At 37.3% G+C, this 14,972-nt stretch overlaps 1 protein-coding gene across 1 annotated transcript in view; it reads right to left on the bottom strand.

The window, feature by feature from the left end:
* Znf804b (zinc finger protein 804B) overlaps positions 1-14,972 on the bottom strand; it is a 184,402-nt gene that overhangs the window by 104,267 nt on the left and 65,163 nt on the right. Inside the window, exon 3 of the mRNA XM_045160059.1 lies at positions 10,472-10,615. Within this exon, the coding sequence (XP_045015994.1) occupies positions 10,472-10,615 (144 nt within the window). The remainder of the gene's footprint in view (positions 1-10,471; positions 10,616-14,972) is intronic.

The raw sequence follows: 14,972 nt of genomic DNA, 5'->3' as shown, positions 1-14,972 counted from the left end.
CCACAGTTCTCATCAGGACCTCAGGTTCTTCCACTTATTTACTTAACCTCTCATGTTTCTGTTGTCAGTAATGCCATCCCATCTAGAGAATCTATCTTTACAAGCACAAGTGCATGCATTGCCTGTGCAAAACACAGCCCAAGATCAAATTACACTATTCTTCCCTTCATATTTTTGTTTTCTAAATATATGCAATATCATTTTAATATTCAGCCTGAAAGTCACCTGTATAAAATCCTCAATGGGACAATAGTTATGAGAAATTTATCTTTATAGCTATATAGACATATCCTGTTATATTAACAAAATGGGTAATGTATTTAGAATTATCATTTTATAAATACTAATGAAGTTATTTGAACAATAATAAATAACTATAAAATTCATTTGTGGAAAAATGCTGGTGAGATATAATGATATGTGATAGTACCTCAACCCACTAAATTTGATGTCAAATGAATAAAAACAATTAGTATTGTCTCTTTATGGGAGAATGCCATATGCCTTCTAATATATTTCTTAAAATAAAAGTGCAAATCAGAATTTGAGCAAATTGGTAACAATAACAACCAATTTGATGAAAATACAGAAGACCAAGGAAAATGTGAAAATACAACACTAGGAAATTTTGCAAAATCTCAAATGTGGGAAACATTATAAAGTATAAATTGATAGGAATGAAAAAACTAATTAAATATTAAAAATGGATTAAATATATTTTGAAGAAAATTACATGACAACATGAAAATGTAGGCATTTTGGGAGACTAACTTCAAAGGACTCAAACTTATAAATAATTTATGAGCTAATTAGGAAAACAAGATCACTCATGGACATTTTAGGAATGATAATTGCTATGTTTTTAGGAGACAGTTGTCTATTCTGAAATGTTTGAAGATCAAATGATAATGGTCTTAGCAATTTGCTTCAAAAATAGTGTTTCAGGGGTGGAGTGAGGGTAGAATAATGGTGATGTAAATGAAACAAGATTATTGTTAAAGTTAGGATGTTGAGGGCTGGAGAGATGGCTTAGTGGTTAAGCGCTTGCCTGTGAAGCCTAAGGGCCCTGGTTTGAGGCTCGGTTCCCCAGGACCCACGTTAGCCAGATGCACAAGTGGGCACACATGTCTGGAGTTCGTTTGCAGAGGCTGGAAGCCCTGGCACGCCCATTCTCTCTCTTCCTCTATCTGTCTTTCTCTCTGTGTCTGTCACTCTCAAATAAATAAATAAATAAATAATTTAAAAAAAAAGTTAGGATGTTGACATTTAGTTTATTTCAACATGTATTTGAAATTATATATCTTTTATCATTTCAAAATATAGGATCTGAGGCTCTGTTTCCAAATTATACCATTAGAAACCTGATGGAGCCTGCTAATCTTCATCATCAACAGATGCCAAGGTGATTATGATACATACTACTGGTCAGACATTGCACTTTAAAATAATTTACCCTGTTAACCTTGCCCATGTCAGACAGTTGTCATCAACTATGTGTACATGTCTTATCAGTGAGGATAGAAGGCTGTTTTCATTGACCTTGTCTTTCCCAAGGCCAGGTATTTAATATACATTCAATTAATGATGTTAGTAAAATTGTCATTTCATTTGATTTGAATATGTGGCAATTTGAATATGAAATGCTATCTCTTACCACATGAATTTCTGATTAACTCTAATATTCAATCCCTAGCTGGTGGAGCTTTGGGAAGGCACAGCCTTGTTGGTGAAGGTGTGTCACTGGTGACAGACATTGAGGGTTATTAATACAACTTTACTGGTTGTTAACTAGATAACATTCTTTTTATAAATTTATTTTTGTTTAATTTTATTTATTTATTTGAGAGTGACAGAGAGAGATAGAGAGAGAGAGAGAGAGAGGCAGATAGGTAGAGAATGGGTATGCCAGGTCCTCCAGCCACTGAAAATGAATGCCAGATGCATGTGCCACCTTGTGCTTTTGGCTTACGTGGGTCCTGGGGAACTAAGCCTCGAACTGTGGTTGTTAGGCTTCACAGGCAAGCACTTAACCATTAATCCATCTCTCTAGCCACATACAAGGTAGGGTCTCACTCTGGTCCAGGCTGACCTGGAATTAACTATGTAGTCTTAGGGTGGCCTCGAACTCAAGGTGATCTTCCCACCTTGCCTCCCGAGTGGTGGGATTAAAGGCATGTGCCACCATGCCCAGCTTACACAACACATTCTTAATGCTACCTCCTGGCTTATATGAGAAGATGTGATTCCCAGTCTCTGCTCTATCATGCCATGATGAGGCTTCCCCACAACATTGTCAGCTGCTAAGGCTGGTAAGGTGTTTTGTACAAGCAAGGCAATGGTAATTGGAAAAGAATAAATATTTTGGATATAGAGTATAAAAGATAAGCCAGAAATTCAAACATCTAGTTCCATTTGACATCACTGCTCTCAGAAATATGAGAACATAAGTATTTCTTTCTTGGTCATTTCTATTTCTTAAGTTACCATTATATCCATACCTCAACCATAAAGATTAAGTTCTAACAGGATATGATCAATGACCTGTTTCTTCACTGACAATCAGAAATCAAGAATACCAGAACCATATGTTGAAAATTTACACTGACAGCTACATTGTGACCTTTTAAGAAAATGAGTTGCAAGCGGCAGTGGACCCAGCAGCAGAAGCTTCAGAAGCAGCAGTGGCTCCAGAAGTGGCAGGTACAGCAGCAGCAGCAGCAGAGGCAGAAGCAGTGGTGGGCAGCAACAGCAGCATCAGCTGCTGACAGACCCAGCAGAGGCAGCTTTAGCAGCAGCAGTTCCAACAGCAGGGGTGCTGATCAGCAGGGCCACAGTTGCCTGGCTCGGTTAGCCCCACAGGAAAAGCCAGTGCCCAGCTCCAGAAATCAGAACAGCAGCCCGAGGACCAGGCAGCAACTGGACTGAGAACAAAACCATTCAAGGAAACTGGGATTGCACCACGGAAGGGTCTCACTTGGTCACAAGCTGACTTGGATATCCATCAACAGACCAGAAATCTACACCTCTATGCTGATAGAGGGTCTGGTTGTTATAATAACTACTCTGGCATACATACTTGGGGCTGTGTTTGATTGAATGGGTACAGTGTTTAGTTAACTTTTAGAATCTACCTGTATTTTATTCCACTCAGCCTACTTGAATACTCCCATACCAGGGACACTCAACCCCTAGGAGCACCTTTGTAGATACTCTGAGAGACTTAAGAGCCACACCTAACACCTTAAGCTCCTACCCTGAAAATATATAACATCAAATCAATTGATACATCTAAGAATATCAAGCTAGCTTGAAAATCCAAATATTAAATTAATCCAAGATGAAAAAATATATACATTCTAACACAAGAAACACTAAAAAGCAAGATGATATGAATCCACCTAAAAATATTAATGCATCAGAAATGACCTCCAGTGAGAACGAGTTAGAGGAAATGCCTGAGAAACATTTCAAAAGAATGATTGTAAATATGTTCAAAGAAGTCAGAGAACAAATCAAAGGGGTCAAAGAGGAACTTAAAGAGGAAACCAAAGGAATCAAAGAAGACGCAGGACACCAATTTAATGAAATAAAGAAGGCAATACAAGACATAAATAAGGAAATAGAAATAATAAAGAAAAAACACTCAGAATTACTAGCAATGAAGAACAAAGTTAATGAAATAAAAAACTCTCTAGAAAATCTCACCAGTACAATGGATGAAGGAGAGGACAGAATATCTAAGCTAGAAGACCACGTGGCAAATCTAATACAGTCCAACAAAGAGAAAGACAAACTTATAGAAAAGTAGGAGTGGGAATTTCAAGATATTCAGGACACTATGAAAAGATCAAATATAAGAATTCAGGGCAGAGTAGAAGGAGAAGAATTTCACTCCAAAGTCATAGTAGGTGTCTTCAACAAAATCATAGAAGAAAATTTCCCCCAAATTGGGAAAGAGGTGACAATGCTGATACAGGAAGCCTTTAGAACCCCAGTCAGACAAAACCTGGAACGGAACTCTCCTCGCCATATTATAATCAAACTTCCAAACACACACACCAAAGAAAAAATATTGAAAGCAGTTAGAGAGAAAAATCAAGTTACCTACAAAAGCAAGCCCATCAAGATTACAGCACATTATTCCACACAAACTTTTAAAACCAGAAGGGCTTGGAGTGATATATTCCAAGTTCTGAAAGATAACAACTGTCAACCAGTGTTACTTTATCCTGCAAAGTTATCCATTCAAATAGACAGAGAAATAAGGACATTCCATGACAAAAGCACGTTAAAGGAGTATTTGAAGACAAAACCAGCTCTACAGAAAATACTTGATAGAATCCTCCATGCTGAAGAAAAGGAAAAGCACGCATATAAGGAACCTAGAAAAAACAAGCAATACTCAAATACTAGGTAACAAAAGATAGCACAGGTAGAACCAGAACCACAAAAATAAAAATAAATAAAAGGCAAACATAAATACACATCTCTCAATAATATCTCTTAATATCAACAGCCTCAATGCCCCAATGAAAAAGCATTGGTTTCCAGACTGGGTTAAAAAGCAGGATCCTACAATTTGTGGTCTCCAAGAAACTTACCTTTCTACAAAGGATAGACATTATCTTAGGGTGAAAGGTTGGAAGACGGTATTTCAAGCAAATGGGCCTAGAAAACAAGCAGGGGTTGCTATCCTAATATCTGACAAGGTAGACTTCAGTCCAACGTTAGTCAAGAAAGATAAAGAAGGTCACTTTATATTGATTAAGGGCACACTCCAACAGGACGACATTACAATCCTAAACATATATGCACCTAACATGGGGGCCCCCAAATTCATCAAACAAACACTATTAGAACTAAAGTCACAGATAACACCAAACACAGTGGTGGTGGGTGACTTTAACACCCCACTCTCATCAATTGACAGGTCATTCTGGGAAAAAATAAACAGAGAGGCATCTGGACTAAATGAGGTCATAGAAGGAATGGACCTAACAGATAAATACAGGATATTTCATCCAAAGGCTGCAGAATATACATTCTTTTCAGCAGCACATGGAACATTCTCTAAAATAGACCATATATTAGGACACAAAGCAAATCTTAACAAATTCAGGAAAACTGAAATAATTCCTTGCATTCTATCTGACCACAATGGAATTAAACTACAAATCAGTAGCAAGAAAGGCTATAGAGCATACACAAAATCATGGAAATAAACAGTACACTACTAAATGATGAATGGTTCAATGAAGAAATCAAGAAGGAAATCCAAAAATTTATATAGTCAAATGATAAAGAGAATACAACATATCAAAATCTCTGGGACATCACTTGGGAGGCCAAGGTAGGAGGATCACGGAGAGTTCGAGGCCACCCTGAGACTACATAGTTAATTCCAGGTCAGCCTAGACCAGAGTGAGACCCTACCTCAAAAAAACAAAAAACAAAACAAAACAAAAAATCTCTGGGACACAATGATGGAAGTTCTAAGAGGTAAATTTATAGCCTTAAGTGCCTATATTAAGAAATTAGAAAGTAAGTGTTATCTCAATTTTCCGGGTGCTAACTTACTCTCCATTGGAGAATCTGCTTCTCTTTTCCAGATAGATGCAGATCCTAAGAAGAGAGCTGCCCCAACATACCTCAAAACGGGCCCAACTGAAACTAAGGACAACTGGCGAAATAAGCAAGGGTGATGTTTTCCTGTGAACCGGATACCAGCACAAAGGGGAAGGAGATCAACGCAGAGAAAAATCAACTCCTACCAAATCAGAGAGCCAGAGCCTCAGAGGCCCCCAAAACCTCAGCACTGAAGCATACCAAAAATGAACCCAACATGATTCAGGGAAATTTTGCAGAAGAGGGGGCAGAAAGAATATCAGAGTCACATGTTGGGTCATGATTTGCAGAGACATTTATCATACCAATAACTGGGGGCTAACTCCACAATGCACGACCCATTTTCATTAACAAGGAGGGTCTAATGGGAGGGGGTAGATCACAGATGAACCTAAATAATGGTACCAAACTGCCTGTATTTACTGAAAGGAAAACTAGTAAATTAAATTAAAAAAAAAAAACTAACAACAACAACTAAAAACAATCATGAAACATAAGATTTGGAAAACACCAAATAAACAAGTTAATGGAAAAAAAAAAAAAGAAATTAGGAAGGTCGCAAGTAAAGTACCTAATGCTTCACCTTAAAGCCTTGGAAAAAGAAGAACAAGGCAAACCAAAAATCAGTAGGTGGGAAGAAATAAAAAAGTTTAGGGCAGAAATTAATGAGATAGAATAAAAAAAAATCAATCCAAAGAATTAATGAAACAAAGAGTTGGTTCTTTGAAAGGATAAACAATATTGATAAACCCTTAGCAAATCTGACCAAAAGAAAGAGAGAAGAGACACAAAGTAATAAAATCAGAGATGAAAAAGGTAACATCACAACAGATTCCAGAGAAATTAAAAAAATCATAGGGACATACTATAAAACCATATACTCCACAAAGTATGAAAATCTGAAAAAAATGGATGCTTTCTTTGATTTATATGACCTAACTAAATTAAATCAAAATGAGATTAATCACTTAAATAGACCAATAACAAATATGGAGATCCAAACAGTTATTAATAATCTCCCACCTTGGGCTGGGGAGATGGCTTAGTGGTTAAGCGGTTGCCTGTGAAGCCTAAGGACCCCAGTTCGAGGCTCGATTCCCCAGGACCCACGTTAGCCAGATGCACAAGGGGGTGCACGCATCTGGAGTTCGTTTGCAATGGCTGGAGGCCCTGGCGTGACCATTCTCTCTCTATCTACCTTCCTCTTTCCCTCTCTCTCTCTCTCTCTCTTTCTCTCTGTTGTTCTGAAATAAATAAATAAAAATTTAAAAAAAATTAAAAAACATAATAAACTCCCAACTAAAAATAGCTGAGGACCAGATGGATTCACTGCTGAATTTTACCAGACCTTTAAGGAAGAGCTAACACCATTGCTTCTTGAGCTTTTCCAGGAAATAGAAAAAGAAGGAATTCTACCAAACTCCTTCTATGAGGCCAGCATCACCCTGATACCAAAACCAGGCAAAGATAGAACAAAAAAAGAAAATTACAGACCAATCTCCCTCATGAACATAGATGCAAAAATTCTCAACAAAATATTGGCAAACAGAGTACAAGAGTATATCAAAAAGATCATTCACCCTGACCAAATAGGCTTTATCCCAGAGATGCAGGGATAGTTCAATATACACAAATCTATAAATGTAATACATTATATAAATGGGTTGAAGGACAAAAATCACATGAACATCTCATTGGACGCAGAGAAAGCATTTGACAAAATCAAACATCCCTTCATAATAAAAGTCCTACAGAGACTAGGAATAGAAGGAACATATCTCAATATAATACAAGCTATTTATGACAAGCCTACAGCCAACATATTACTAAATGGGGAAAAACTGGAAGCTTTTCCACTAAAATCAGGAACGAGACAAGGGTGTCCACTGTCCCCACTTTTATTTAATATAGTTTTGGAAGTCTTAGCCATAGCAATAAGGCAAGAGACACACATAAAAGGGATACAAATGGGAAAGGAAGAGATAAAATTATCATTATTTGCAGATGACATGATTCTATACATAAAGGACCCTAAAGACTCTACTAGCAAACTGTTAGAGCTGATCAAAACCTACAGCAATGTAGTAGGATACAAAATAAATACACAGAAATCAGTAGCCTTCATATATGCTAACAACAAACACACAGAGGATGTAATCAGAGAATCAATCCCATTCACAATTGCATAAAAAAATAAATAAATAAAGTACCTTGGAATAAACCTAACCAAGGAAGTAAAGAATCTCTACAATGAGAACTTTAAAACACTCAAGCGAGAAATTGCAGAAGACACTAGAAAGTGGAGAAACATCCCTTGTTCCTGGATTGGAAGAATCAATATTGTGAAAATGGCAATCTTACCAAAAGCAATCTATACATTTAATGCAATCCCTATCAAAATTCCAAAAGCATTCTTTATGGAAATAGAAAACACAATCCAAAAATTCATTTGGAATCACAAAAAAACCTCGGATATCTAAAGTAATACTGAGCAACAAAAATAAGGCTGGTGGTATCACCATACCTGATTTTAACTTATACTACAGAGCCATAGTAACAAAAGCAGCATGGTACTGGCACAAAAACAGACAGGTAGACCAGTGAAACAGAATAGAGGACCCAGATGTAAGCCCAAGTAGCTATAGACACCTGATATTCGATAAAAATGCCCAAAATACTCATTGGAGGAAAGACAGCCTCTTCAGCAAATGGTGTTGGGAAAACTGGATATATATCTGCAGAAGGATGAAAATAGATTCTTCTCTCTCGCCATGCACAAAAATTAAATCCAAAGGGATTAAAGACCTTAACATCAGACCTGAAACTCTGAAACTGCTAGTGGAAAGAGTAGGGGAAACCCTCCAACATATTGGTCTTGGCAAAGACTTTCTGAATACAACCCCAATTGCTCAGGCAATAAAAACACAGATTAATCACTGGGACATCATGAAATTACAAAGATTTTGCACTGCAAAGGACACAGTGAAAAAAGCAAAGAGGCAACCTACAGAATGGGAGAAAATCTTCGCCAGCTATATATCTGATAGAGGATTAATATCTAGGATATACACAGAAATCAATAAGTTAAGTAATAAAGGAATCAAACAAGCCAATCAAAAAATGGGCTGTGGAGCTAAACAGAGCAATCTCAAAGGAAGAAATACAAATGGCATATAAGCATCTAAAAAAAAATGTTCTACATCACTCGTCATCCGGAAAATGCAGATTAAAACTACATTGTGATTCCATCTCACTCCTGTCAGATTGGCCACCATCATGGAAACAAATGATCATAAATGTTGGCGGGGATGTGGAAAAAAAAGGAACCCTTCTATACTGCTGGTGGGAATGCAATCTGGTCCAGCCATTATGGAAATCAGTGTGGAGGTTCCTAAAACAGCTAAAGATTGATCTACCATATGACCCAGCTTTAGCACTCCTAAGCATATATCCAAAGGACTCATCTCATTTCCTTAGAAGTACGTGCTCAACCATGTTTATTGCTGGTCAATTTATAATAGCTGGGAAATAGAACCAGCCTATATGTCCCTCAACTGATGAGTGGATAATGAAGATGTGGCACATTTATACAATGGAGTTCTACTCAGTGTTAAAGAAAAATGAAGTTATGAAATTTGCAGAAAAATGGATGGACCTGGACAGGATTATACTAAGTGAGGTAACCCAGGCCCAGAAAGCCAAGTGCCACATGTTCTCTCTCATATGTGGATCCTAGCTACAGATGACTGGGCTTTTGCGTGAGAATGAAAATACTTAGTAGCAGAGGCCAGTAAGTTAAAACGGAGACATAAAGGGAAAAGTAAGGGAGGAGCGTACTTAATAGGTTGATATTGTATATATGTAAGTATGATGATTGTGATGGGGAGGTAATATGATGGAGAATGGAATTTCAAAAGGGAAAGTGAGGGAGGGAACTACATGTGTTTTTTTTTTATAATCATGGACAATGCTAATAAAAATAAAATAAAAGAAATAAACCCACACAGCTAACAAAAAAAAACACAAAAAACAAAACAAAAAACAACAACAAAAAGAATAACTGGGGCCTGGAGAGATGGCTTAGTGGTTAAGTTGTTTTCCTGCAAAGCCAAAGGATAGCGGTTTGATTCTCCAGGACCCATGTAAGTCAGATGCACAAGGGGGTGCCCATGTCTAGAGTTCATAAGCAGTGGCTGGATGCCCTGACATGCCCATTCTCTCCTTCTCTCTCCCTCTCCCTCTTTCTCTCTCTCAAATAAATAAATAATAAAATATGTTTAAAAAAAAAGAAAAAAGAAAATGAGCTGCAAAGTCTCTCCTTTACTTGTCCAATTGACTTTATTTATTTGAACCTTCTCTTATTTCATTTGAGATGATTCATTTGTTAAGTAATAATTTAAATAATTTTGATTTTTTTTGTTTTCTTCCTAAAGGGTGGGGGGAAGGGAAACAACAACGACCAACTAGTGGGGTTGGACTATTTCAGATTCTGAAATAGATTCTGCCCTTGCTTTAGCCAAGGATTCTATTTCTGTTTCTTGTTTTGTGATTTGTAATGTTATACTGTGTGTATAGTCATCTTGCTTCCCTACATATGTAATTCTAATGTAAATAAGTCAGTCTACTCTTAGATCATCTCTAAGTTCACCTTCACTTTTATGGTGTTTCTAATGAAAAAAAAAATATTTCATCTAACATTGAACACAAAACAAACTTTAAAGGAAAAAAAAATGACATAAAATGATCTCATCTCAGAATCATCAATAATAAATAAGGCCAAATTCTCAAAATTCCATTCTGAAGCTATAAATGTAGGAATGGGAAGAATTTTTTTCATTTTGCTTACCTGCTTATGAGCATGATCATAAGAATTAATATGATTGTCAAACTCCTGATGTTTGTGATACTGCTTGTCACATAATTCACAGTAAAAGTTTGCCTTTGCATCTTCCAGGGCTTTTGCTGTGGACTTCTCCTTTTCTGCAAAATCCTTTAAAAAAGGCAAAAGATATTGGTTATGTTTCTCTCTCATAGAAACACAAAATGATATTAATCAAGTTGGTGTTAATTATACTGTGACTAAAATAATATGACAATACTCATTACTTTCTGGAAACTTGTGGCACAGTAAAAGTGTAGCACCATTTTTAACTCATCAGTCAACATGAGAGCTCTATAGAAGTTACAGTTTCGTTACTACTGCAGCCTGGTCATTACTTATCCTTTCTCTTGCCACCTATTGCAAATTGTAATTCTGAGTTTTGAACTAAAATCATTTCAGACTATCCCTATTTTACCTCCATCAGAGACTTTACTTAATATGCCTTACATCTTAAATTTTTATATTCCATGCAGTTCCACTTCCAGCCAACCAATCAGTCCATTCCATACATTCCCAGAGTTCCTTCCTTCATGCTATACCTATAGCCTGATGCATCTGTAGCCAGAAAGGACAGTCAGTATAAATGTCTTCCACAGCAAGAGTTCCCAGAATTCATTGATGTTGGGTTAACCTCAGTTTTTCAAAATAAGTATCCTTATCTTTTCTTTTAGGATATCTCACCTAGAACAATCTTAGCTAAATTATTCCCCTATTTAAAACCCTTTGCATCCCCTCATTATCTATAGAATAATAGTGACAAACTTACTGAGTATAAACTATGTTCTATGTTTAGGTACATTTTACAGATCTATCTACTAATGCGTATATAAGATGTATACATTCATTATCACAAAGATAGTAGATGGGAAAGTGATTTGAATTAAACATCCTAAGTATATCTCCCTTTTTAGCATACATGTATGATTTACCTTTTCACTTCAAAAAATAAATCCTCCTTCATATACTATAATAGCATCTTCCTACTTTGCCATCATCACACTTCAAAAAAAAAAAAAAACCCTGCCATTATACTACCCTATCATTCAACCACTATAAATGCCTATTGCTATTAAAATATTTTTTCATGTCTATTGATACATAAAATTTAAGGAAGAAAGTATGTTATTTATTATATATTTGACAACTTCCATACTTACAGACAACAAACCATGGCATTTCCATCCCCTTCCCTGTTTCCCTCTTCATATCTCTGCTCTCCATCGTATCTCCTCCCTCTCACCATTAGTCTCTCTTTTAATTTGATGTCATCATCTTTTGTTCCTATTATGAGGGTCATGTATAGGTACTACTAGGCACTGTGAGGTCTTGGATATAGAGGCCAATTTCTGTCCAGACAGTAATATGTAAGTAGTGGTAGCCTTCCTTCGGCTAATACATGCTTTCCACCACCTCTTCCGCAATGGACCCTGAGCCTTGTTTATAAGGTTGACCAACATATTTGTACCTATTTAGTATTCATTCTATCAATTTCTGAGTAATAGTGTCTTATATATCTATTCATACACTACTCTTTCACACTGAATTTTCTTATTTATTGGGCCATTTCTAAGTGGAGTGCTAGCCTGTAAAGAATATAATATGCCTATCTTTAAAGCATGCATGGATGAGCAAATTAAGGATAGATTTTTTTGTTTGGTTTCTCCATAATGACTAGCCTTTTATTTGAAGCATTCAGACCATAAGCTGACATCAATGATACTAGATGAGGCAAGGTAGAATCCAGGCATATTTTCACAAGGTGACTTAAATTTACTCAACATTTAAGTTATACATGAAAATATGAAATAATCCCAAATATAACAGGGTAAAAACAAGTGACGAGATTTCTGGCTAAGATGGAAACCGCCTAGCTGCCCTGCAAATCCCGGGGAAAGAAAGGCAAGACATTAAGAGTTTTCTGGGACTTCTTATCAGTGGGAGGGCACAGAGGGGGGAAAAACAGTGAATTATGGATTCCCTCACGGGTGGGTAGACCACCCCTAACACCAAAAAGCCATGTGCCAAGCCACCACGGCCCCATGATGCCCCTCCGCGGCCCGCAACCCACAGCTGCGGCCCTGTGACATGCCTCCGCAGAACCACGACACCCGTCTGTGGCTCTGTGCCAGCCACTGGGGACCTGTGACCCCACCATCGTGGTCCCATGCCCCACTGCTGCCGCACGCCCAGATCACTTGCACAGATTGATCCCTGCATGCGGAAACTCAAAATACTCTGCACATTTGCCCACACTACTGTTCAGGGAGCCCAGTCCCACAGCAACTGCCACACCACAAGCCCTGAGTGTCTCTCGCTTGCGCCAGCTCAGGTGCCCTCTCTTAATTGTTTGCCACACTGCCATCCTACATTCTCCTGCAGTGGGGGAGTGCAGACCATTGCCCAGTCCCAGGGTTCCCAGCCAGATGCCTACAAGAAGCATATGGCAACAACCAAACCTAGAGTAGACACAAAACAACTTCAAAACCCATGAAAACACCAACTCACATCTACCACCACAATATGGCAGGGATCAAATCAAATCTCACAGGCATTACCTTAATTATTAATGGCCTTAATTCACCCATCAAGAGACACAAACTAACAGGATGGATCAAAAAATTAGACCCCTCAATCTGTTGCCTTCAAGAAACCCACCTCACCACTAAAGACAGACATCTTCTCAGGGCAAAGGGGTGGAAGAAAATATCCCAAGCAAATGGGAATAAGAAACAAGCAGGGGTAGCTATATTAATATTGGATAAAATAGACTCTAAAACAAATATAATCAAAAAAGACAAAGAAGGCTATTTCCTACTCATCAAGGGAAAGATCCATCAAAAGGATATTACAATCATAAATCATAAATTTGTATGCACCAAACACAGGGGCACCACAGTTCATAAAACAAAACTTACTTGACAATAAAACAGAAATAACCAGAAACACCATCATAGCTGGGGACTTCAGTACACCATTATCAGTAATAGACACATCAGCCAAACAGAAACTCAACAGGGAAGTAAGAGAGTTCAAAAAAACCATAGAGCACTTAGACCTCATGGACATCTACAAAACTTTCAATCACAAATCCACAGACTACACATTCTTCTCAGCAGCCCATGGAACATTCCCTGAAATAGGCCATATACTGGGTCACAAAGACTGCCTCCATATATTTAGGAAAATTGACATAATTCCATGCGTGATATCAGATCACAATGCTATATTGCTAGAAATGAACAACAAAAACCCACCAAGAATCCCAACGGCACCTGGAAACTGAACAGCACACTTTCAAACAATAAATGGATAGTGGATGAAATACAAAAGGAAATTGCAAAATTCCTGGAATCGAATGACAATGATAACACATCATACCAAAACTTATGGAACACAATGAAGGCGGTCCTCAGGGGAAAATTCATTAACACTCAATGCCTTCATAAAAAAGACAGAAAGATCCCAAATCAATAACCTAACCATCCACATAAAGGCACTGGAAAAAACAAGACAAATCCAACCCAAAGAGCTCCAGAAGGAAAGGAATAATTAAAATTAGAGCAGAAATTACTGAATTGGAAACCAAGGAAACAATTAAGACAATTGACAAAACAAAGAGCGGGGTCTTTGAAAACATAAACAAGATTGACAAACCCCTGGCCAATTTGATCAAGCAAAAAAAGGAGAGGGTTCAAATTAACAAAATTCAAAATGAAAAAGGAGAGATCACAACAGACATAAGTGAAATTGAGAGAATCATCAGGACTTATTTCCAAAACCTCTACTCCACAAAACTGGATAATGTGGAGGAGATGGGTAAATTCCAGGATGCATGCCATCTATCAAAGCTAAACTCAGAGCAGATTAGTCACCTCAATGAACCCATCACACTCATGGAGATTGAAAAATTAATAAAAAAAAAAACAACCTCCCCAAAAAGAAGACTCCAGGACCAGATGGCTTCTCAGCAAAGATCCTGAATAAAATCCTTGCAAACCAAATCCAACAACACATCAAAAGTATTATCCACTTTGACCAAGTGGGATTTATCCCAGGAACACAAGGGTGGTTCAACATATGGAAATTTGTCCATGTAATACACCACATAAACAAGGTTAAACATAAAAACCACATGATCATTGTGATAGATACAAAAAAGGCCTTTAAGAAGATACAAAATCACTTCATGATCAAAACATTTGAGAGGATTGGCATGGTTGGTTCATATCTTAATATAATAAAGGCAATATACAAAGCTCCAAAGGCCCAAATAATTCTTAATGGAGAGAAACTGGAGGAATTCCCATTAAGATCAGGAACAAGAAAGGGTTATCCTCCCTCACCTCTGCTTTTCAATATAGTACTGGAAGTCCTAGGTCAAGAAATAAGACAAGAGAAGGAAATAAAAGGGATACAATTTGGAAAGGAAGAAGTTAAGTTAGCTCTATTTGCTGATGACATGATT

This window comes from Jaculus jaculus, chromosome 10, assembly GCF_020740685.1.
Source record: "Jaculus jaculus isolate mJacJac1 chromosome 10, mJacJac1.mat.Y.cur, whole genome shotgun sequence".
Taxonomy (NCBI): domain Eukaryota; kingdom Metazoa; phylum Chordata; class Mammalia; order Rodentia; family Dipodidae; genus Jaculus; species Jaculus jaculus.
Note: the sequence above shows the minus strand (reverse complement) of the source record. Positions and strands in the feature narration are given on the sequence as shown.